At 53.5% G+C, this 23,638-nt stretch overlaps 5 protein-coding genes across 5 annotated transcripts; 3 read left to right on the forward strand and 2 right to left on the reverse strand.

The window, feature by feature from the left end:
• Positions 1 to 526: 526 nt before the first annotated feature.
• MAA_09091 (chitinase 18-18) lies at positions 527 to 3,204 on the reverse strand (the record flags this gene model as incomplete). Its single annotated transcript, XM_007827089.2, has 3 exons — positions 527 to 2,547; positions 2,628 to 3,075; positions 3,145 to 3,204. 3 exons carry the CDS (start codon positions 3,202 to 3,204, stop codon positions 527 to 529), a joined length of 2,529 nt encoding a protein of 842 aa, XP_007825280.2.
• A 6,551-nt stretch (positions 3,205 to 9,755) lies between these two features.
• Positions 9,756 to 11,039, forward strand: MAA_09092 (uncharacterized protein; the record flags this gene model as incomplete). The annotated part of the gene is made up of 1 exon (XM_007827090.1): positions 9,756 to 11,039. The coding sequence occupies one exon, from the start codon at positions 9,756 to 9,758 to the stop codon at positions 11,037 to 11,039; it is 1,284 nt and encodes a 427-aa protein (XP_007825281.1).
• Positions 11,040 to 12,029: 990 nt separating this feature from the next.
• On the reverse strand, positions 12,030 to 14,731 carry MAA_09093 (phosphoribosylaminoimidazole-succinocarboxamide synthase; the record flags this gene model as incomplete). Its single annotated transcript, XM_007827091.2, has 2 exons — positions 12,030 to 14,575; positions 14,689 to 14,731. 2 exons carry the CDS (start codon positions 14,729 to 14,731, stop codon positions 12,030 to 12,032), a joined length of 2,589 nt encoding a protein of 862 aa, XP_007825282.2.
• A 2,359-nt stretch (positions 14,732 to 17,090) lies between these two features.
• MAA_09094 (pirin) lies at positions 17,091 to 18,122 on the forward strand (the record flags this gene model as incomplete). Its single annotated transcript, XM_007827092.1, has 1 exon — positions 17,091 to 18,122. The coding sequence occupies one exon, from the start codon at positions 17,091 to 17,093 to the stop codon at positions 18,120 to 18,122; it is 1,032 nt and encodes a 343-aa protein (XP_007825283.1).
• A 1,854-nt stretch (positions 18,123 to 19,976) lies between these two features.
• On the forward strand, positions 19,977 to 23,491 carry MAA_09095 (uncharacterized protein; the record flags this gene model as incomplete). Its single annotated transcript, XM_007827093.2, has 3 exons — positions 19,977 to 20,519; positions 21,009 to 21,146; positions 21,209 to 23,491. The coding sequence occupies 3 exons, from the start codon at positions 19,977 to 19,979 to the stop codon at positions 23,489 to 23,491; spliced, it is 2,964 nt and encodes a 987-aa protein (XP_007825284.2).
• Between the last annotated feature and the right edge of the window lie 147 nt (positions 23,492 to 23,638).

A 23,638-nucleotide genomic window follows, 5' to 3' on the forward strand; every position in this document is an offset into this window, starting at 1 on the left:
GCAATAGCGCACGGCAAGGCACACGAACAGGCTTCTGTTTCTCGGGATTCAACAACAGGGAATTCCATACGACCAGACTTGACGGTCATGAAGTAACGGTGTCGATCTGGGAAACGCAGCTGCGCAAATCGACTGCTACCTCCCAACCCGTCGACATAAGTCGTTTAGCCAAAAAGCATAAAGGACATGGCTCGCAAGAAATGACCGCATCACGTTTTTGAATGTTTGCCAAAGCTCGATAACGCCTAAGATGAGTGCATCACCACCCAGGTCTTGTACACGACTTTGCATGAGTCCCCAGGCTTTCATACATGTGAATGACTAGCATAATATTTATAGATGCTACATATAAAGCCGGCCCATAAGTCATTTAAAGAGAGAAAATGAAAATCAGAAGTGGTCCATTAAGAATGACATTGAGAAAAAGAGTCCACGAGTCGCTCAGTCCGTAAGAAAATATAAATTGCAACACCAACTATGCACATCTAGAAGAAAGAACTATCCCGTCTACAGACATTCCCTCAACTTACAGGGCCAGAACCTGAGCGGCAACGATGGCGACGAGACCAGTCAGGCCGAGAGCCAGGGTAGAAGCACCGGCGGTCACGGGGGAGCTGGGGACAGCAGAAGGGCCGACGGAGGAGCTAGTCCAGGCGTTGGTAGGAATGGCAACACCCGAACACTGAGGGCCAGTGCATCCAGAGCTGTGCTTGTTGGTCCAGCTGTTGGTGGGAATAGCGACACCAGGGCACTCGGGGCCGGTGCAGCCAGATCCGGAAGCGTTGGTGGGAATAGCGACACCAGGGCACTCGGGGCCGGTGCAGCCAGATCCGGAAGCGTTGGTGGGAATAGCGACACCAGGGCACTCGGGGCCGGTGCAGCCAGATCCGGAAGCGTTGGTGGGAATAGCGACACCAGGGCACTCGGGGCCGGTGCAGCCAGATCCGGGAGCGTTGGTGGCGCCAGGGCAGCTGGGACCAGAGCAACCCTTGCCAGAAGGCTGGGGAACAACGGCCGCAGAGCGGGTAGAGGTCGCGAGAGAGCTGGGCTGCTGGACCTTGACGGTCTTGCTGACAACCGTCGTCTTGGTGGCGGCGGACGAGGGAGCAGGGCCCGTAGGCTTGGGAACATTGCCAGTTTCGGTCTCCTTAACAGGGCAGACAGTAGTGTACGCGGGGATAACCTCTGTGGTGACCTGGCCGACGGGGCAATCCGTCACAGTAGGAGGGCACTTGGTGATAGTGTAAGTCTTGGTGGTATACACAGTGCTAGTGGTCATGACAGGAACCTTAGTGGTCGTAGGCTTGGGAGGCTGAGCAGTCTCCGAGACGGGGCAGACGGTAGTGTACAAGGGGATGACCTTGGTGGTGACATGGCCGACAGGACAGTCTGTCACCGTAGGGGGGCATTCAGTGATGGTATAAGTCTTGGTGGTGTACACGGTGCTGGTGGTCATATCAGCAGCCTTAGTGGTCGTAGGCTTGGGAGGCTGAGCAGTCTCCGTGACAGGGCATACTGTGGTGTAGAGAGCGATAATCTCAGTCGTGACGTGGCCGACAGGGCAGTCAGTGACGGTAGGAGGGCATTCGGTCACGGTGTGGACGGAGGTGGTGTATACGGTGCTCGTGGTCATGGAGACAGGCTTGCTCGTAGTGATGGCAACAGGCTTGCTCGTAGTGATAGCAACAGGCTTGCTCGTAGTCTGGACAGTCCTGGTACCGGTCGAGTTGGACCAGTGAATAGAGCTAGTCATACGAAGACTAGATGTGATTGCAGACTTGGTAGCGGAAGCAGTGGCGATAACACTGGTGGTATCTAGCTTCTCAGAGGTGGCGGAGCTTGAGGTAGGCTTGCCAGACGAGATAGAGCTTGTTGTGACATTACCGGTCTGGATGCTAGAAGTCGTGAGCTTCGCGGAAGAGCTAGCAGAAGAAGTGCTGGTGGTTGCAGACTTCTCAGAGGCAGTATTGCTGGTCGTGGGCTTCTCAGAAGAAGTGGAAGACGTCTTGACCGTGGTGCTGCTGGTTGTAGAAGTAATCTTGGTCGATGTAGGCGCGGAAGAGGTCGTCTTGGGAGGCTCCCCGCATACATACTGGACGGCCTCGGCGGCACTCTGCAAGAAAGACTTGCCCTCAGCGTCCTCGTTGTTCATGGCCCGCGTGGCATCCCAGAGAGAGACACCGCCAAAGTTCTTGTGGTTGTGATATTTGCAAACAAGGTTCTTCATGGCCTCGGGATCGATGTAGCCGGAACCAGCAGAATCAGTTGAGGCGGGCAGGCCGATAAACAGCTTGGCCTCCTTGCTCTTGCCCGTGGCAATCTTTGCAACCCACTCATCATACGAGAATTTGTCACCAGGGGTGTTGTTGGGGATAGCATCACACACGGGGTTGTTGTAGAACTGGATGAAGAGGGCGTCAAACTCGGCATTCTTGATCAATTCGTCGTTCTGGTTTCCAAACATGACACACTCAGGGGCGGCAGTGATGAACATTTTGTGGCTCTGCTGACGCCACCAGTCGACCATGGCAATATAGGGCTTGTTGCCTATCGTGTTCATGTTAGGATTCTTTTTTTCTGTCAAAGGGGGCAAAAGAAGATGTAGTATTGGTGAAAGAAAGTCTTACTGAATTTGGGTGTCCTGTCCTCCAAGTCCAGATCGAAACCATCGACGGAAACGTGCTCGGTAGCGCTATCGAAGGGTCGGGGACCCTTCCAGCTGCTCTTGTAAGGGCCGAAGGCATTATACAAGAACTCGGCGAATTCGACGCCCTTATCCACAGAAGACACAGCGTATTCACTTGTTCCTGGAATATGGGCGCCGCCAATGGCCAGCAAGACCTTGACGCCCTTGGACTGGCAGTAAGGGATGTCTCTCTGGATGAAGCTGCAAGCACTGAGCAACTTGGTTTTCTTGCCGTCCGTATTGGTGTAGACCTCTCCGGCGCAGTTGGCACCGAAGTTGCTCCCGGGGTAACCATCGCCGTTCTCGGGCGAGTTGTTGATGAAAGAAACAGTGGCGTAGTTGACACCAGAGTCGCAAATATCACGCAGGAAACGACCACCAGTTTGACCCTATAAGAAAATATGCAGGCATTAGCACGTTTTGCTGTGAGTGAGACAAGAGGAAAATGTCTTACATACCCAGTAGGCGTTCAAAGCTGGGGCTGCACCGCTAACATCAAGACCTAATGACAAAGACATGACGATGACTTGTTATCCTAACTAAAGAAAGATTGTAATGTGGCCGAAGCCTAGTAAGGAGTGTAATGATACTGAGATCAAGGAAAGGACGCAAACAAATTGCTTGCAAGACGGCCAAGTACCGAGCCGTTCTCTGGGACTGACAAGAGACAGAGTTGAGAGCGAGAAACAAGAGTCGAGTCACAAGAGACGAGGCGGCCGCTCCATTTTGTCTGCTTCCATTCATCCCCCAAGCCGTGGAGGCAACTGACGGTGTGGACTCGGGCACTTCCACTCTGGGCCAGCCGGCATAGCGGCTGGGTTCGATGTGATGAGGCTCATCCTTTGGAGCAATCCCAAGGAGATCCATCGCCAAACATTCCGTGGATCAACTAGTATGAAGAGGTGGGGGAGGGAGTGCAATGTGCATGGGATACACACTCATTTCTCCAATCATCATGGTCTTCACGAGTGCCATAAGCGAGGATTGGGCAAGGCAGCACCAACTAGGGCTGACATGAAAGGCACCATAACGTTCTGTGATATTCAGGAACAGGCTTAGTCCCGTGCGTAAGTGTGGTGGCGTATCGTCGGCCATTGGATCAACCCGTTAACTCAGGTATAATGGACCACACCAATGCAACTAACCCTAGCCAGGGCCTCGGAGCCATTGAATTATACCGTCCCAGCCAGTTTGGTTGTCCATTTTACACGTCTGCAAGGCACGAATGCCACAGCTAAGCATTCCGTGCGGCCTTGCATTGTTGCGGAGGACAGTCCGACTCATGGAACGAGGCTGTAATATGTACAATACGTGTACATAATCTTACCTCCATGTAATAATACCTTGGTATAGCAAGCGTACTATGTTGTATATATGCATGTACAAGGCCGAAGACACAATGAGTGGGGGAGAGGCTTGACATTTGTTGCATACCTACCAACAACCTGCTCAGGATAAGATACTCCAAAAGTCCTCTTTGCCGGCAATGCCTGCGTGTCACGAACGAAGCACATTGTACTTGTATCAATCGTCAATTCAGAACCTTCAAGGAGATGTGTGCAGGATAGTGAAAATTCACACCATTCACATTTGTCGAGATGGCCATGAACACTCTCGGCGATCGGGGCTGAGGGGCTGGAGCCGCTTTGGCAGGAGGACCAGGGGGCGTTGAAGAGTAAGGGAAGAAATTTTGGCAGTTACCAGTGCAAATCCGGCAATCGCCGAAATGGTCGACTTCAGATAGCAAGGTCCTGACTCCGTCACCATGCGTCGTGAGGCGGCGTGGTGCCGCGCGTGTGTAGCTTGGTCTGTTGCTACCCCTGCCTGATAGTGTCAAGGATATGGCCTCGACCACCCGAATGCTCCGCTCTGACTTCCTTCACCAAAGCAAATGGTCGGGCCCAGTCCTCTTTGGACTTGGCATGCAGAAAAATCCCGCCTCGCCAGGGGCTGACTGACACTAGTAGCGAAAAGGTGGAACACGGGAATCCATATCCATGTGGACTCGGCCTTGTACAATGTTGAACAGTCTCTTCCGTCCCAATGGCATTCGACCGGACAATAATAATAAATTGTTGTAATACAGTATAAAGAGTTGTTGGACTTTGATTCAAGGAGACTTAGCACAAGAAGTACCAAAACTCCAGAAATCGTATTCGCGCTTAATCGCGTCTGTGGTAAGTTTGATTCTCAGGCTTCTGCTTGCAATCCCTACCGGTACGGGCGGGGCGGGAACACTTGCATACAACAATGTACCCCCCAGTACAACGTGGAGAAATACAGCGCGTTGGATTCCTGCAAGCCTCAAATTGGATTGAATTGTCTGTTGCGCGTTCCATGGCCTTGCCCAAATCAGGTAGGGCAAGTAATTATGGTATTGTTGCTCCGGCGTTTGTGCCGCCCTCTGTTGATATAAGGGTATCCGAATCCCTCCATGAGTATCGAATAACTTTAAAGGTGGCTGGTATTGTAAAGACCGCTTCTGTGCGAAGGTCTCTTGGCCAGCATGCAATTTCTTTCTGCATTGAGTTGAGGCTCAATTAACAAGCAATTTAGCCAACTACCCACGCCCACTCTGCTCATTGAACCAATTCCGGCGGTTACGCAATTCGTGGATTTCGCGGATGGCTCATCAGGCTAAGTCGGGCACAGAAGACCCTGGGCACGGTTCTGCTCGTCTCGTGCTGACGACCCGGGGATGTTGTATTATTATTATTACTACCATTGCCGTTAGTAAGTACTAATTTCGTACGGAGTAGCGCGGTTGCCAATGGAGCACATGAGAGAACCAAAAGGGGATGCCCGGTTTGCGTCATGTACGTATGTACATAGTTGTAGTAACGTGAAGCCTCCATTTGGCTCGAACTTGTTCGGTCGTACGTACCCTCTGGTTGAATGAGAGCTTGTGAGCCGTTGCTTTTACTTTGCTCCCTATCAGCTTGATTAGCCCTATGTACATATGTCGATAAATATCATGGATCGATCACCCGACCGACTTTGCCCATGACAAGGAAAACCAGCAAGTCGGACAATCTCCACAACCACTTACCCACACAAACACAAAATATCCACCAACAACAACTGAGCTTGTTATGCGTGCCAAGTGAGCGGGCTCTGCGATCGCTGCCTTCCACATGAGTCTTGCCTCTTCCAAACAGAGTTTGATGTGCCCCTGACCCGGCTGTGGTATTATTCTTGGGGAGTGGAGGCTCTTCTCACAGGCCTTTCTTCAGCGATATTGTCGAAAGATGCTCTGTAGGCCCTGGGATGTTGGACTGATTTCCAGCGGGGCCAATGGCGTCGTGCATGAATTATCGTTCTGGAATCGTGCGAGTTAATCTCATGCCTGGCCCATTCATTGTCAGCGATGGCCTGGGCTCAAGGCTTGATGATGTTGTCGTTGGGTTTGGGCCTGCTGCGTGTTTTGTTCCCCTCCTGTGTCGGCGTTGATTTTGTTTTTCCCGGTTCATGCGAAGAGCGACAGAGCGCTCGCTCCAATATGATCAAACTAGCACTCGGCATTGTCATACTCAGGAAACTTTCGAATTCACTCTTTGCATTATTTCTTTGCTAAGAGACGGGTAGATACCATCATGCAGCACACAAGGAAGGGGTTGTCCATAAATGCAGTCCCGATGCTCATACAATATTGGAAGTGCGAGGAAGGAGCGATGATGGGCTTCAACCTTGGTGAAGACTTGAAAGCACCCGTTCCTTATTTTCGCAACCCCTAACAGCGCTTGTCCCTTTAACCTCCTAAGAAATTAATGAGAATTTGTCTCTGCCCCATAAGTCTTGCCAGTCGCAGAGGTGCCTCACCTTGGACTGGACGTTGGTGATATACTTGATCTAGGGTAGGTCGATATTCAAGGCGGACGAGTTACTGCAGCCTCATCTACTTGATTGTACGATTGCGGTGTGTGGCTCTTGTTTTCCTTTTCTTTCCTCTTTTCTTGTTTTCTCTCCTCTCTCTCTCTCTCTCTCTCTTTTTTTTTTAAAAAAAAAAAATAAATAAAATAAAAAAGAGGTAAGAAGAAACAAAAACAGAATACTAAATTACTAAACTGCAAATCTCAACCCCGGAATACGGAACAGACAAGACATGCTGTTTTGTTGCGCTTATCGAAATTCTCAACAAACTCGATGCGATTGACATTTATAGTACTCCACGTACCGTTTATTCACAGAGCAGGCGCTACATTTTGACACATGTATATTAAACTAATGCAAGAAAGAAATTTCACCCCAACAAAACATCTCAGACAAGCAGCTGCGTGCGCCGGCGAGTATCTCCAGCTTTCATTCGGCCCCATGTGTGGGATTGCCGCTGACAGCTTACGACTTGGGTTAATTTTTTTTTATCAACTGCCGTATAGCATCTAACTGCAGGGAGATGTATGGGAAGTGGGGAAGGTTCTTGGATGTGCATCTTGGACTAGAGTTGTTGATTCCGTTAGATAGTCTCTCGCGTGCGATACTCTCACGTTGGCGCCGGCCGACGTGAAACCTATCTCGAGCCGGGAGCCGCAAAGCGTGAGGGACATGCATTTCGAACGTGCGTCTTGCATCTTGCGTCTTGCAACACGGCAGAGTCACTGCAGGTCTGACAAATGGTGAGCTTTTGACAAAAGCATAAAACAAAGATCTGCATCCTGCATTAGGGTATCATAGCTCCTACACTGTGCAGCAGCTAAAAAAAAAAAAAGCCGGATATATGGTTTACTACTTGTCCAGTGCTGATCGTCAACGTGATATCTCGCCTGTTGGACGAAAGCCTCGACCCCCAGATGGCCTCGTGCATAACAAAGGAGGAACCAGATACCCAGGAAACTATGACTGAGCATAGAAAATCCCTGTTGCTCGAGTTACCGCTATGTTTTCTTTGTCGTCTTGAAATTTTTTACTGTTTATCCAGGCGAGGCCCATGGTTACATGTGGACAGTCCACATATCAGAGACAGAGTCTCATTCCATCCATGGCCCCGCGAAAGGCCAGCCGAGGTGCCACAACGGGATGGCCGATCTCCTATGAGATTTACCGTGATAGCTCGAAAAAAAATAAGGAAAAACCGCCAGAGATAGGTATGTGGTTCTGTTCGAAGGGCTTGAAACGAGGCGCGGCAGTTCCCTACAAAAGTCAACAGGATGAGAAGTTGGCAGGGAAATGTGGGTGACATATCTGTGGAGAAGGAATACACATACTACATCTAGGTAGTCTTTATCTGCAAATGCTTTACTCATCAATAACGTCCCGTTGCTACGCTATGCATGTTGGTGGTGAACCGTCTCCTGACCTGCATTGGGGTTGCTGGCAAGATGAAAAGCAAGCGACAAGTTACCAGCGGCGGCTCGGCCGGAGGTGAAAGTGTCAGAGTACAACGGCTTCACCCAGCTTATTGCAACGAGTTCTTGAGCATTTTGCAGCATATTGGACGAGTTGGCAATTCGCACGGAATGGTTCTGGCGTCTCGATCTGTGCTTGTGCTGCATGTCTCAGCCCCCCACACAAATCCCGCCCAAAAAGTTGACACAACGTACACGTACGTCCCCGTACCGATCGGCTGGGAGCTGGCGACGGGAGACTAAGAAAGATGGAGGATGGGATGCCCCGTCAGCAGGAACTTGCTCTTCTTGGCGCCATTCTAAGGTTCATGCGCTGGTACGCAAAAGATGCATTTTGTCAAATCTGAGTCGACGGCGAAGGCCCACACGACCAATGCCGCAGCAACTAGACACTTGAGAAACTGAACAAACATCGGATGAACGAGATGGCAGAGTCACGTCAGAGGGCTCTCTGTGGACAGGTAGAGATCTGGGCCATTCAGCAAAAGCCGAGCCACAGTGACGAGTCGAATTCGTAGACCGGGAATAGTTTCTTAGTCATGCGCGGGAGAAATGTTTGCCCTCGCCAGGTGGCATACACGCCTAGTTCTTTTTATGCATAGCGGAGCTATTATGCACCCTGCATCCCAGATTGGAACCTCCTTGCATCTTTGTGCAATCCTATTGGCCGGGCATAAACCCAAGGGAATATTATTATACAATAGTAGGCAATACAGGAGAGCGTTGGCAAAAACAAATCGTGTCGACCCTTACCTCCTCGCGACACAGGGAACCGACTAACTGTGCGAACCCTTTTGTCGGCGCGTGCCAACTGCCCGAAGGGTCCGAAGGGGTGATGTCTACACGTGCGCCATGGAACAAGGAAAAAAAGAAAGAGTGGTGTTGCACCACCATGCAACAACATCCGACGACAACGCCATGCAGTCATGCGTCCCCAAAGTCATGATGCAGCATCGCCAATCCAGCTATGTGGCAACACCACCACAGCCACTGTTGGAAACCCAGATAGCGTCACTGACAAAGAAAATCCGCAGCATCGCGTACAAGACTTGGCAGATTTCCAGCCTGCCTGTCCGCCCACGGCGCACCCGGGTCCCATGATGGGTGGCACGATACCAGGGCTCAGCCTACTCGGCGCTGAGCTACATACCAAGCAGCGGCGAGCTCTCGCTGCCCCAAGCGTCCGCAGTGCCCATGTACTATTCCCGCTGAATGGGACGAGTGAGGCATTGGCAGCCAAGAAGGGTGCGTACGTTGCCGCGTTCCCTCTCCCCGTTCTCTCAACCCACATGTCTTCCCTCGCCGGCCTCCCAGCCCGCACGAGCCAGACCTGCTGGTTGTCCGGCACAGCACAGCGCAGAGAGACAGACACACGAATTTTGTTGTCTTGAAGGAGACCAAGGATCCCCTCCGGCCAGGAATGCCCTGCTACCCAAGGGCGCCTGCGATGGCAACGCTAACAAGACGATGTGGGTGTCTTCGCCCCACGACCTGTCTCAGCGCGTAGAGATGGGAACTCTGGTCACCGGCCGGAAACCTGGGCTCTGTTGTATGTTTACCAAGAATTGCCAGGCATTATTTGTTTGCCGGCAACTAGACTGACTTGCGCTTCTAGCTATAATTCCCGTCCATGTCCAGCCACCTCGCTCTGCACCGTTCGAGGTTTAAGAATCTGTTTATACCCATGACCCCTTCTCCGTTGTCAACCACGATAGCGGTTACATCTCATGTCGCTCAAGGGGACGTTAAACAAGCTCACTCAAAGCAATATATGCTTCATCACTGCATCTGACGACACCGACACGCCAACGAGCCGTGTCCAGCTGCCTGCCATGGATCGATCCTCTGGCAAGCTGGTAGACCTCACTCTCGTATCGAAATACTACCCCGTGGCCAATTACTCATATCCCCGAAAGGATTCTACATCTCCCACTTCCCCAACCTTTCCCATCAGCTCACGATACTCATCGAATAGCTCTTCCCGCGGAAGGGAGTCACTGGGCTCGGAGGGCTCCGCGCCGGGGCTGATAGAGGACCGAACTGACTCTGAGGTTTCGGTGGATGATGACTACCAGTATCATGCTCATACCGCCGAGTTGTGGGATAGCTTTTGGCCGCACCGCGAGAGCACCAAGACCAACCTCGATTCCTTCCCTGCCCCAAACAAGCAGTACCCGGCATTGATACCTTCTCCCCGCGTGAAGAAGCAGTATACGTGTCTCGGTGAACGGATACCATCATCATGGCCTTTGGCAACCGGCTCAGCAGCGCCGTCTCGTACACAAACAAGGAAAGCAGCCGCCACATATTCGCCGTTTCCAAAGCTGCCGTCTCCGCCTCCAACCAAAAATCTGCCACCCATCCCTGTACCAAAGGACAAGAAACCTTCAAGGCCGTCGACTTCAGGCGGCCGTACACCAGTGAGACCACCTCGACCCGCGGAGGCTCTCTTGGCCCCTTGTATGCAACACATTGCCTTTGTACCCGTCAGCAGTGCGGTGGCCGACTACATAATCCAGGACCCGAGTCCGGTCTCGCCCACCGATGACTGTCGCAGGCCGAGAACATCTTGTGGTCAACGCCCCAGAAAAACCGCAGATGAGGCGTCTCTCAATCGTCGTTCTCACTGCACTATCTACTCCGTCATTTCCCACTCAGCAACCCACCTACCTGTCCCAGAAATCCGGCCCTCCCCGCCTCGTGCCCCTAGACACTTCAAGTCCTTCGCGGCGTTGCCTCGTGTCCAAACCGAGCAGCTCACGCAGGAGCCTCACTCTGTTTTCGAAGACGACTCTGACTGCGAGGACGGACACTCGCGCAAGTTTTTTAGCTTCCACAAGCGCTCCGACAGCACTTACAAGCGGAGAAGGAACCGGTCAAACACAACGCCAACGGCTCAGCAAAAATGCGCCGAGAAAAATGACACCCCCTTTCTCTCATCCACGTCTACGCACCAAAAGCGCCACGGACATGATGTTTTTGGACGTCTTCTCGGGCGGAGAAGTCGGTAACCGCACTCTAACGATTCACTGTAATGACTTGTTTTTTTTTTGTACTGTAATGGCACCTCACGATGCATGGGCGGGGAGTTTTGAATTACCGAGTTGTTCCTTCATGTCACGATGTACCACGACCTATGAAAGTACCACAAAATTATGAAAGGACCGAATGTTTTATGTCTTTCTTTCTCTTATGATCTTTGTCTTTGACAATCTTTACGACTTTTTCCTTTGTTATGCCTTTTTTTTGTTTTACGATGAGTGTATGTCAAACTTGGCGGGCTAGTAAAAACACGGTGTTGGATATGAGTCCTCGCGGGCTCCTGTAGTTTACAAAAAAAAATATGCCTTTATTATCGGATGAATGTGCGGCGTGTATGCCCCTGCAGGTGACTGGGGAAACAAACGAGTTCCCACGACGATGGGTGTTGCACATGTTTGTTTATGCGTCTGCATTCCTTGGAAGTGCTGGTATGGAGGCTGGTGTGGCTGCGAGACATGTCAAACGTTTTCCCGCCGTCTTGGTCTTGGCGTTTTTGTCTGACAAAGCGGCTTGCGAAGCCAAAAGGGCAAAAAAAGGAAAAAAACAAAAAGAAAAAGCGAGCATGACAGAAATGTGTTTAATTACGTTGCTGGAAGAAAAAGTTCTTTTTCGACTGATGCGCTTTGTTTCCGTAGCATAGAGAGGTATATTGGAACAGAAAAATTCACGCCGTGTTTTACATATGTACATACATCCCTGTGCGGCTTGTCATTCACGTGCCGTCAAACATTCCAGTTGATCCATCCATCAGTCATTTATTTCCACGCATGACGCCAAAATGCAAACCCGGCCAAGAAGAAGGAACACCCACGGTATTACAAGGAAGAAATGCCTGCAAAAAAAAAAAGAAGAAAAAAAAAAAAAACTCCGATGCCATGTTTTGAAAAATTCCGTGAAATCCATTACACCCGTAAAATCCGTTTCATTATATACCGTTTAATGTCGTCGATTTTCTGTCGTCAGACCATGGAGGTCATGGAGCGTGTCATTGCCATTTTGTCAGTGTACCGCTTCATTCGCCGCACGCTGATGCGCTTCTCGTCGCGGCCCGCCAGGACGCCGAAGAACCAGACGCTCTCCTCGCGGGCGTCCTTGCGGCCGACGCCCAGCCGGGCGGCGAGGTCCTTCCTGGACCGGACGGAGCGGAAGGCGGGGTCCTCGTAGAGGTCCCGGGCGGTGCAGAAGCTGATGAGGGAGGCGACGGTGGTGACGCCGTGGGGGAGGTGGAACTGGCGGCGGCGGGGGACGAGGAGGGACGTGCAGCCGACGTAGAGGACGAGGAATGCGACGAGGACGCCGTAGACTGGCATGCTCGGGAACATGCGGACCTGCTGCGTCGGGGCCGTGAGGGCCATGAACAGGCCGCCCGCGAGGATGGGGATGAAGACGAAGAGCGTGGACATGAGGGATATGACGGCGACGCGCCAGTGGCCGTTGCGGAGAGCGTGCACCGGTGCGTGCAGGGGGAGGCAGGCGGCGTAGTCGGCGAGGATGGAGCGGCTTGCGACGGCGCCGTCGAGGGAGGCCATGTCGCCCCACGGTTGGAGAATGCGCAGCGCTTGGTCGAGGCTCTGGAACAGGAGGAACAGGACCATGCCCAGGGTGGCGGGCAGGAAGCTGTAGAGGAAGTTGGCTGCGGAGAAGGCTGCGTCATCCGGTCGTGAAGCGAGGAGAGGTGCGAACCCGGACTCGAGCCTTGTCTGGGGCAGGAAAGACACGATGAGGAGAGCTAGCAGCAGGCCGCTGGTCACAAGGATGAACGACACCAGTGGCACGTCTCTAAGGCACCACGGCAGATACGTGCCTCCTTCAAAGTCTAGCAGCGCAGAGGAAGCCGTCAGGTGGGACCCGACGGAGAGATTGTTGCTTCGACGTTCAGATCGCGGTTCTGCGCCAGCATCTGCGCCGCCGTCTGCCGGCACGGCCGATGTTCCGATCGTGTGCCAAACGCCCCCCGTCATGTCTCCATTCTGCCAGTATCCTAGCCGGTCGAACCACCGCTCCCGGAGTTCTGCCCTGTAGTCGCAGTTGCGCTCATAGAGGCCCTTGCGCCGGTAGCTGTTCATGGTGTTGGTACGATGCAGCAGCGGGATCAGGTCTGCGATGGAGCGCGCATCCCAGAGAAGTCCGGTCCAGTGGCCAAACCAAAACGTCATTAATATGCAGGCAGCAACCAGGAGAATAGCATATAGGGCAACTGATACCCAGATCAAACCCTGCGTAGCTGACCATATCCACTGTCCCTGGCCGTCCACGTATATACATGTAAATGTCGCGCTCAGTAGTGGGAGGGTGAAGTTGGCAAGCCAAGTGGCTATGCCGAATGTTTTGAGCTGCCAGGGGCCTGAAAGCTGAGGAAGTAGAAAGGTTGTTGGGTACAGGCTCCGGAATAGGGCCAGATATCGTTTCTCGGGATCTTCCTCGGCCAAAGTGGCAAATGGTACAATGCGGAGGGATGCTGCCATAATGTTTTGAGCGTAGATGAGGACCACCCCGGCCAACAATTGAGGCAAGATACGAAACACAAAATATTGACCCGAATATATACTGCCGGGGTAGGGCGTCAATCCATCATTCTTTCGCGAATACACGGCGGAAAATATCAGTGCCGCCATCATGAGTGCGCATAAAGTCATTAACATTAACATGGAGAATGGTCGTAAAATTCGTGGCTTGAAAGTCAAGGGTGGATATGTACGGCCCCGGGGATCAATAGTCTGCAACATGTTTTTGTCCACCGGAATCCAGTGGTCCGTGGAAGACGGCTTTTGAGACAATGGAGCCGCCGTCGGTAGGGTTGGCTGAGGAATATATGAAAAACCTCGGTCTTGTGGCAGCTCAGGGGTGTCAAGCTGACATTGGTGTAAAAGGGGTGAATTGACCATTTCATGTGAGGACAACCGCTCACCTCGAGCAGACGCTGTCGGTGGAGCTGCGAATCTCTTGACCATGAACTTTGGGCTCCGTGGTTGACATCCTTCATTATACGTCTCCGAAGGAGGTGAAGGAATGGGTATTTGGCTGGCGGTGCTACTTTCTCTTTCGCGGGTTAACGCCTCCAGAGCGTATTGAATATACGGACTGTCGTCGACGCCAGGAGTGACCTTTCCCGCAGCGAGAGCCAGTTCATCTTTCAAGCCGTCCATATGGGCAGCATTGTCGGCAGCGAACATGGCCAGCTGAGCCTCGTCAAACCTAACCGCTTGGTTTGACATTAAAGCCCTTGTGTCCGGCTGTGGCTGTCGCCCTGACTGGAATGCACCGGAGAGTCCAAATAGCCGGTCTGGACCATACAGCTCTGGAGATGAGTGGGTAGGTGAGGCGGGAGAGGGTTGTTTCGGCAGAATGGACGGCTGTGGTGACAATGACCGCTGCGAGAACGACTGGCTTTGCCGATAGTCTAAACGGTTGTGGCTATCCTGAGAAAGACGCAGTCGACGAGCTGATTCCGAGCCGTCGCCGGTGGTGTGAACAGAAGGCACTATTTCTCGCGGCGGAAACCAATCTAGCAGAACACAACCATCAGTCAAGCCGTCAAGCTAGCGTTGGAGGCATTAAAAAAACCCGTAAGTAGATTAGGTGAAATGATTTAGGAAACGGTGTGCGATCTCAACGTACGGGGAGCTTCCACATATTCAAAGTTTAGGTTTTGGAAGTTCATCGTGGAGGCATTCCAATGCAGGTCAGGTCCACTTGGGTATAGCGGCCAATTGATGCGTCCAAATGCAATGCAAGATGAGAATACATGATGCAAGAGGAAATTAACTCTGATATGGTTGGTCTTGGGAGAGTAAAATTCTCTTTTTCGACGAGGTTGGGAGAGCGTGAAGGCACCAATGATGAAACAGAAACGGCTTGAGCTCAATATAGCTGGGCGTTTTCGATGTTGGGCATCCAGCCACCGGCCCCACGTCCGGAGTGGGTTTTGGGCGGGCTCTGAGCCCTCAGCGGCAGAGCGGACCAGAGTAGCAGGCGGATGACTCCGCCTGTTGGAGAGACAATAGAGGGCTGAGAAAGAGACCAACGGCTTACCTGAGGCTTCAGACAACAAATTGTCCAAGTTCCGCCGCGAAGGGACGTCGTGAAGGGGGGAGAGTTGGGGATAGGGAGCCGAATGCAATTTTTTCCAAAAGTGTGGAAATGTGTGTGTGTGCGACGGCGCTTAAAATGTCATCCGAGGAAGGAACACCCGGGCAATGAGACTGCTGTATGACCATGGACTCCGACCCCGGCTCCCAGCTCCTCCAGATGTCCGGTCTCGTTTTCACCGGGAGGTTGGGACAGGCAGTTGACCTCTGGGCCGTCAGGCCAATCTGGACCACATGCAGCTTAAAAAGGACATGACAATGTACTGCGTGTTTGTGCATCGTCTACTTTGCAGAGTTCCATATTCTGTGCTTCGTACGCCGAGGCAGCCTTTCGATGTGTGAGGTTGGACAGGAGTCAATGCGCTCAGTGTATTGTTCTCTACCGAACACGGAGTTTTGCCATGGCCATGATTGGGGGCTGGTCAAGATTCTGGCGACTGCACTTGGAGCCAATCCTTCACCAGCGCCGATAGCACCTTCCCGCCACGCACTACCAACTTGCGCCAAGGGTCTCTTCGAGCGCCCAGCACAGACCTCATAACGACTTGACACGTCAAGTATGAAACAATGGTGCTCGCCCATCTTCAACGACGATTGATCATAATTACCTACTCCGTACCTAGCTACCCGTTGCAGGGCGAAGATTTCCTTTTTTTTCTTTCTTTCTTTTTCAAAAAAAGAAAAAAAAAAAAATCATGTATCTTGGTTCTGGCCGGCCAAACAAGAAGCTTGGCGCACTTCCAGGCTTAGCTGGATTACCAGGAAGACAAATGCGAGTATTGGTACGGAATTCGGCCGCGGTACCTGGTACAGCGACATATCAACAGTTGTACCACACCGGCTCCATCCTCGACAGGATGTAGTTGATATAGTAAATGAATTTATTGATTGGGTTTGGTGGAGGTGCTTCAGTCTCGCGACGTCCCGGAGGTAAAGCAGATGCAGATGGCAGGCCACATGTTATTGCGCCTGTTCTATTCTTGACCCTTCTGGTGCGAACATTTGGAACTTGTTATTCTACGGTGCTGCTGTTTACCTGGCAAGTTCAGGCTGCAGCTGCACCGGATACGTGGCACACGATACATGCGGGTCAGGCTTCGTCCGACGTCACAGAGCACCCGACTTGGCCGAAATAAAAAGTCGAGATGGCGCGAGAGTAGAAACATAAATTCATTGTTGGGGCTATGCTTGATAAAGTAGGCACCATGTATTCCTTCACCCACGGCTCTCAATAGCCCGCGTTTACGGAGTATTCTTTGGCATCTTTCTCGGCCTTTGGCCCCACAAACTGCAAATGCATCTCAAGGCCATCATTGCGTCTCCCCCATCTTTGATCAGTTCACCACATTGAATCCTGTTGTAAGGCGTATTGATGATTCTGCAGACGGAGTTTGGGCATCAAGAACCCACGCCGATTGACTTGATCAACCCAGACGCCTTCCCTACAAGCAACGCCCAGCAATACGTAGCTCCAGCGCAGGCCATGCAGGCAAGCCACATGCCAGCGCATCACACCATCGTCCGACAACGCTGCCGCACCTCTGCACGCCCGCTTCATCACGTGGGCGCAAGGAAGCATTTGCAACCGGGAGCTTGTGCTTGAGAAAGATTAGGTAATATGGGCTGTAGTGAAAGCATTCCCCAAGCTCCAGAGATTCTCAAGTCATCATCCCGTAATCCGTCAAAGCCGGAACCGCAATTGGCCAATCACACCCACCGTAGTCCTATTTGGGAACGGCGCCGATTACGTTGGGCTTAAGAATCGTTTGCTAATAGCAAACAGTACGGTAACTGCACATGGCGCATATAAACTTTGAGACCATTATATATGAATGTACCATTATGCAAACGTTGTAAATTGCCAAAGAAGAAGCCATCTTTTCCCCGCGAACCTTCTCCTCACTTCCACACGCCCTGCCCGACCAAGTATATATGTCTCGCCTCGCAACGGCTGTTGCCATTGTCATCGCTTCCATTTCCATCCTCATCATCAGCATCGCACCCAGCTTCAACTACACACTGTCACAAACCCTGTCAAGGGCCATCGACCTCAGCATTTTCAGCAAACCAAGCGACCAGCCCATGCTCAAGTCGGCCGCCAACATGTCCAAGTCGGTCCTCCGCAACGCCAAGATCACGCCGCACCGGTCCGGCACCCGCGGCCACAGCGACCACGGCTGGCTCAACACGTACCACAGCTTCTCCTTTGCCGACTGGTACAACCCCAACTTCACGCACTTTGGGTCCCTCCGCGTGCTCAACGAGGACCGCGTCAAGGCCGACTCGGGCTTCCCCACGCACCCGCACCGCGACTTTGAGATCTTCAGCTACATCCTGTCCGGGGAGCTGACGCACCGCGACTCCATGCTCGCCAAGGGCAGCGAGGGCGGCCAGTCGGACAAGTTCTACCGCATGCACCGCGGCGACGTGCAGTTCACCACGGGCGGCACGGGCATCGCCCACTCCGAGTTCAACGAGCACAAGCGCGACACGGTGCACTTCCTGCAGATCTGGGCGCTGCCCTGGAAGAAGGGGCTCGCGCCGCGCTACCACACGCGCCACTTTGACGACGAGGCCAAGCGCAGGGGCTTCGTCAAGATCCTGAGCCCGCTGAAGGGCGGGAAGGACGCCACGGCCCAGCAGGAGAAGGACGCCGAGCCCGTCGTCGAGGGCAGCATTCCCATCCACGCCGACTTCGCCATGGGCGCGGGCATCGCCGCGCCCGGCAGGGCGTTTGAATGGGTCGTCGGGGCGGATGCCACCGAGCAGAACGGGAGGAAGGTGTTTGTGCACCTGCCCATGCTGAAGGGGGGCAAGGCCAAGATCCGCCTGGATGGGCGGGAGGACGCCGAGCTGGACGAGGGCGACGGCGCGTTTGTGGAGGGCGTCTTTGCCGGCGACAAGTTGGTCGTGGAGAGCATTGGGGAGGAGGAGGCAGAGGTTATTGTTTTGGATACTGCTTAGAGGGGGGACGGAAGTAACGGAATGGGCATGTTAATTACATATGTATTTTTTTTAAAAGTCTGCAAGAATATGGCTGTTTTATGTATGCGTATACTCGGGCTGACGTCGGTGCTTGAATGCGACTAGAAGAGATTGTATGTATGCTACGGAGTACAAGTTTGCTATATGGTTCAAATTTTGTACAACGATGATTATCTTTATGCCTCTGGGTTTCTATAGAAGTAATGTGAAAAAAAAAATTAACGATGAAATTATTTGACTAGTAATCACTTGCTCACCGTACATCGAGTATAAACCGTCCGGCTGTCAAATGATAAATCCCCATATCCTCAAGCCAACATGTCCCAGTGCCGAGAGCTTATTTCGCAGAATGTCTTGGGCGCGACATGATTGGCCCGCGCAAACGGCACAATCACTTGATCTTGAGAGGGCCGAGCCGTCCATAGTTACCCGCGCGCCCATGATCTGCCGAAAAGGGGAATTGATATCTGGAAGTGGATGGGATTCTCACTTGTTCCGTGGGAGATTGTCGCATCTTGGCCGGGGCAGTGTGGCTGGGTTTGCTGCAAGGTACGCAGTGCCGTGAACGCATTGCGAGACGGTCCTTGTCCTCGAGGCAGACATGACCAAGGTTGAGACTGCGTCGACAGAAATGGCCAATGTGGAGAAGAAGATTGGCCGGCTTGGGAGGCCAGAGGCGTTCCGATGGAGACAATGGGTTGCACTCGGCTTGGAACATGTCGCTTTCTGGCGGGGCGGCAACGCAGTTGAGCGTCCCCAAGTTGAGGGTGAGGCGGTGATGCTGGTTTGGGGGCTAATAATCGGGTTGAACAAGTTGAATAAAACCTTTCTACGGTGGGTTTTGGTTATTGAGATACGGATGCCAGACTCGCCATGCTGTACTTGCTGGATAGAGGAAAAGGCAGTGACTTTGCCCCTGGGTTTCTCTTTTTCAAGTCTCAACTGTGGGCGTTGCTTGATAGATTCAGACAGGCTTCTCTCGGGGGAATATTGCCAATAGAATCAAAGTCCATTCTGCATTAGACGTAGCAATTGAGGGGCAAACTTTCAACCACCCCGACGCTTGCGAGAGTTTCCCTTTGTTTCCTACCGTCTTGGTTGACTGACTTGCAGTCTCCATCTGGGAGGCAAGTTGTTGGTTTGCAGCAAGACACAATTGAGGCCAGGGATCCATGCGTCCTCATGCAACTCCAATCCACGAGAGCAACACGCGCACACACACGCACGCATGACCACGAGGCCGCTCTCATTTCTTCTTCCCTTAGCGCAACTCATGTGAGCCCTGACCCCGATCCAGACGCAACGGATGCAAAAACGTCCGAAGGGCGTGAAAAACCCTGCGGGGGTTGGGTGTTGGTTGGCGCCCCCAGATACTCACTTGAGGCAAAAGAGGATGGTGGTCAAGACTCAAGCCCTCCGACGGAAGAGACTACTGGTGCCGCCCGGAACTAAGGTGGCGAGCGGCATTAACCTGAACAACTCATCAAGCTGATTGCCACCAGAACCATGCACGATGTTGGCGCCAGACGGTTGTAGACTCGTAGTTGGCTGCAGGCTAGCGTGAGGCAAAAACAGAGGGCAGGGAGATGATGGATTGGTGCCGTAAGGGTTGACCTCCTACGGAGTCCTTGGTAGGCAATAAAGACACTCAGTTTGCCGACGTTGTAAAAAACCATGTCAACGTGCTTCTTTTGCGTACATGTAGCTGTTTCGGAGCATGTCTTGTCCTCAAGTGCTCTTTCCTTGTTCTGCCAGCTACTTACCAGACTAGTTGACCGTTTTTGCGCCGCCTGACCCCAGATTGTGTTGTACCGGACAGGACATGTCTGGTACATGCCGCGCATCTCTGGGTACCTCGCACGTGGTAGACAGTCCGGGGACGACCGGGTGCCGCCCGTCGCAGCGCCTCATTCCCATTGTTCCGGCCATAGCTGGTTGCGCGACCTGTTGACGGCGACTGCGACTTTCTGGCAAGACATTACATTGCCCATTGAATTGCTCGCAGGCGTTGGCGTGGAGCGTCGAGGCGAGGCCAGCAGCTCGAGTGAAACGGACCAGGACCTTGCCAACTGGTCCCTGTCGGGCGGCGACTTGTTGAGGACGTACGACGTACCGAGGTACCTCCCGGACCCAGGCAAGTACCAGACTTGGGCGCACAACGTACGGCGGCACATTGAACGGATATCCTCGCTGCCAGACAGACTCCCAAGTCCCAACATTGGCGCAGCATTGAACGAGTGCCGGGGATTGCGACCGTCTTGCGAGGCCTTGGGCGTCCCCAATTGCGTGACGCGCATCTGCTCACCGCGAGCTGCACAGGGCTGCGCCTTGACGTTGAACTTCCAGCCCCCCGTTTTTGGAGTTTGGACGTTGCATGTTGGTGCAAGTTGAGCCTTGAACCCGGATCCACCTGCCCACCTGCCCAGTAAGGAGTGCCTGCTAAGGTACCTACCCCCGTCGGCCCCGACCAGCCTCAGCTCCAGTTCCATGTCTGGTCTGGTCTGGTAGCATTGACTGCCTGCTTGTCACCTCGCCGCCGCCGCCGTTGACATTCGACCAGACAGAACCAGCAGGCCTTCAACTCCAACTTCCAATCCGATCGCCGCCTTTTTTTTTCCTGCCACCACATTTTGACATCACCTCACTTCGGGGTCACCTTGTGCGCCTCCATCTCTGTCCTTCAATGCCCTTCCTCTCTCTATTGGGTGCCGGCACTCTTCCACCCATGACTGTCTCGTCCTGACTCTTTTCATCCCTAGCTTGCATTCCAGCCAGTTCTTTTTTTATCTTTGCCTGGGCCCCCTCGACGTTTGAAAGCTCTCCGACGTCACACGGCAGAGTCGACACATTCTGGTCCCAAGCCAGACCTCTGCGCTGTGCGTCGCTGTGCCCTGCTCCTCGCGCTCATCTTGCCCAATCTTCGATCCCCAATTCCGTCAACCCAAGGACCCAGGCGAATCTAACGTCCAACGGCCAACGTCTCGCTGCCGCCGCGACTTGGTGGTGAGCTCGCCGCCTTGTCTCCTTCACACCCAGCCCCAACGGCCTCAGGAGTCTTTCCCCAGCCACCCGAGTCTCTCTTCCACGACCCTCACGAGACCCGCGACCACGAGCCTACATCATACCCTAAGCAACGCCAGCAGCACTCGACTTTGGTGCCCACCCAGCAGACATTCCATCATCAGGACCCAGATCCCGTCTCGAGACTCTCCACGCCAGCTTCCTCGGTCCAACGATCTCTTCGCCGGACCCCCAGGTTTGAGTCCGCTCCCTCGCCGAGTCCGGCCAGTACAGAGCCGCGTCAAGTCCATATTGCCGCAGCCTCAACTGGCTTTTCTCCGAGTCGCGTCCCCTTTGCCAGGACGCGGCCAGACTCATCTGTCACTGGCCTCAGCTCTTCTCTGTTCGAGGACCGAGCCCGTCTGCACCGGAACAATTCCCAAGATCTAAAAGAGATCCTTGACAAGGACATTTCCTCGGATCGACCTCACTCTCAGCACCACTCCGGGTCTCACTCTCCCCCCGGCCGGGATCGGCGCGAGCCGCACCCCGTTGTCAGAGTTTCTAGGAACACCCATAGTGCTATTCTTTTTGCTCTTGAAGAGGCTCTTCGGTACCCAAACCCCTTTACGCCCGACGTCGTCGAGGAATCCGCTGATATGGCGGACCTGGTGGCTGCCACCAGCGGACTTCCTGCTACATCCAGTGGCAATGGTGCGGCATCTACCCGCCGTCCCACGGCTGGGCCTGCGCCGACCAGTTCGCCGTCTGGAATTCGAGGGCCGAGGATGATTATGCAAGAACGGGCTGCCAGAGAAGCGAGACAGAGGGCAGAAGCTGAACAGCTGGCTCTAGAACGAAGCAGAGCCGAACAGGAAGCACGTTTGCTGGATGAAACACGACGAAGGAATGCCGAACGTCCATCTGCTGGCGTTGCTGCCGGGCAACTCAGCGGCACAGAGCCGCAACACCTGCAGCAGCAGCAACACTCACCACCCCGTGGTCGTGGCCAAGCTGCCCAAGAAGCCACACATGCTCCTAGAGTCCCAGCCGCAGTACCTACGGCTAAAACATCAGCAGAGCAGCAAATACCTGCACAATTTGCACCCAACACCACCCAGCAACCTACCAGATCACCTACATATGTCACATCTAGTGGCCGGCCGCGGCCCCAACAGCAGACCATTGCCCCGGCGGAACCCACGACTCAACCCACGGAGCCTGCGAAGCCTAGGAATTCGTTCCCCCATGCCTTTGAGCGGTGGGAAACGCTATCTGCTCATTGGGAGGGCCTGACAAGCTACTGGATTAGGAAACTAGAGCAGAACAAGGACGACATCAACCGCGACCCCTTAAGCCAACAACTCGCGCGGCAAGTTACTGACTTGTCAGCCGCTGGTGCCAACTTGTTTCATGCGGTGGTCGAACTACAACGGCTACGCGCCAGCTCAGAGAGAAAGTTCCAGCGTTGGTTCTTTGAGACCAGAGCCGAGCTGGAACGAGCGCAGGAGGTCAATGGCATGCTCGAAAAGGCGCTGGAAAGAGAACGACGAGACCGCGCGAATGCCATTCGAGATGCCATCGTCCATGAACGAGACACGTCCAAGGCCGAGAAACAGCTTGCTGAGATGCGAAAGGAGCTGCAGATTTCCAAGGAAGAAGCGCGCAGAGCTTGGGAGGAACTCGGACGGAGAGAGCAAGAGGAGCGAGACAGAACTTTATCATTACAGTCGGGCCACCCTACCGTTGTTGGCGGCGTACAAGTTGTTCCTATGACGCATGGCGGCGTCAGCCGGCAGGGCACCACCAGGAGGGAGCCAGAGGCGTATCAAGCCGAGTACCCGCAAAGCTACGGCCCCGAGCACTCACAGGCGCCTTCGGCAACATCACCGACGACTGCGGGCCCCAGCGGCACCTATTACAGACCCCACGAGCAGGGGCAGTCGCACGCCCGAGGCAGATCCGGCGGCTCAGAGGGCGCATTCAGCGAAGGTGAGTACATTATTGACGCTGCAGGCAACTTTGTTCTCGACTCTCGAGGGCAGAAAATCCCCTTTGTTGCCGCACCGCCCTCTGGAGCTTCGGTTTCTGATCCGGAGGCAGACGATTACGATACGCCAGCAACAACGAACCCGCCCAGTGGTGCCCACGAGCCTGCATCAGCGCCCGAGGGCGAGGGTACTTGGACCGGTGCTTATTCGGATCCCCAGGACTACTCTGGGCAGGGATATGGTGCACCTGGCTGGGAGACTGTTCCGCGGCATCACCATCCTACACGGCTGAGCGACGTGATTGAGGAGGAGGATGAGCGCAGTCGCACGAGCGCGAGTCAAAGCCGGGGCCACTGAAACCGGATGCCCACGCTGGCCTCGGCTGTTGGCGCGCAACAACAACTTGGCCTTTAGACGATTTACAACTACGGCAATAGAGGATTAAATTTTCAAGAACAAGGAGCCACCAAAGTCGGTACGCTTGGTGTTGTCGGATGAAAAAAA

The sequence above is a fragment of the Metarhizium robertsii genome, assembly GCF_000187425.2.
Source record: "Metarhizium robertsii ARSEF 23 chromosome Unknown MAA_Scf_7, whole genome shotgun sequence".
NCBI lineage: Eukaryota > Fungi > Ascomycota > Sordariomycetes > Hypocreales > Clavicipitaceae > Metarhizium > Metarhizium robertsii.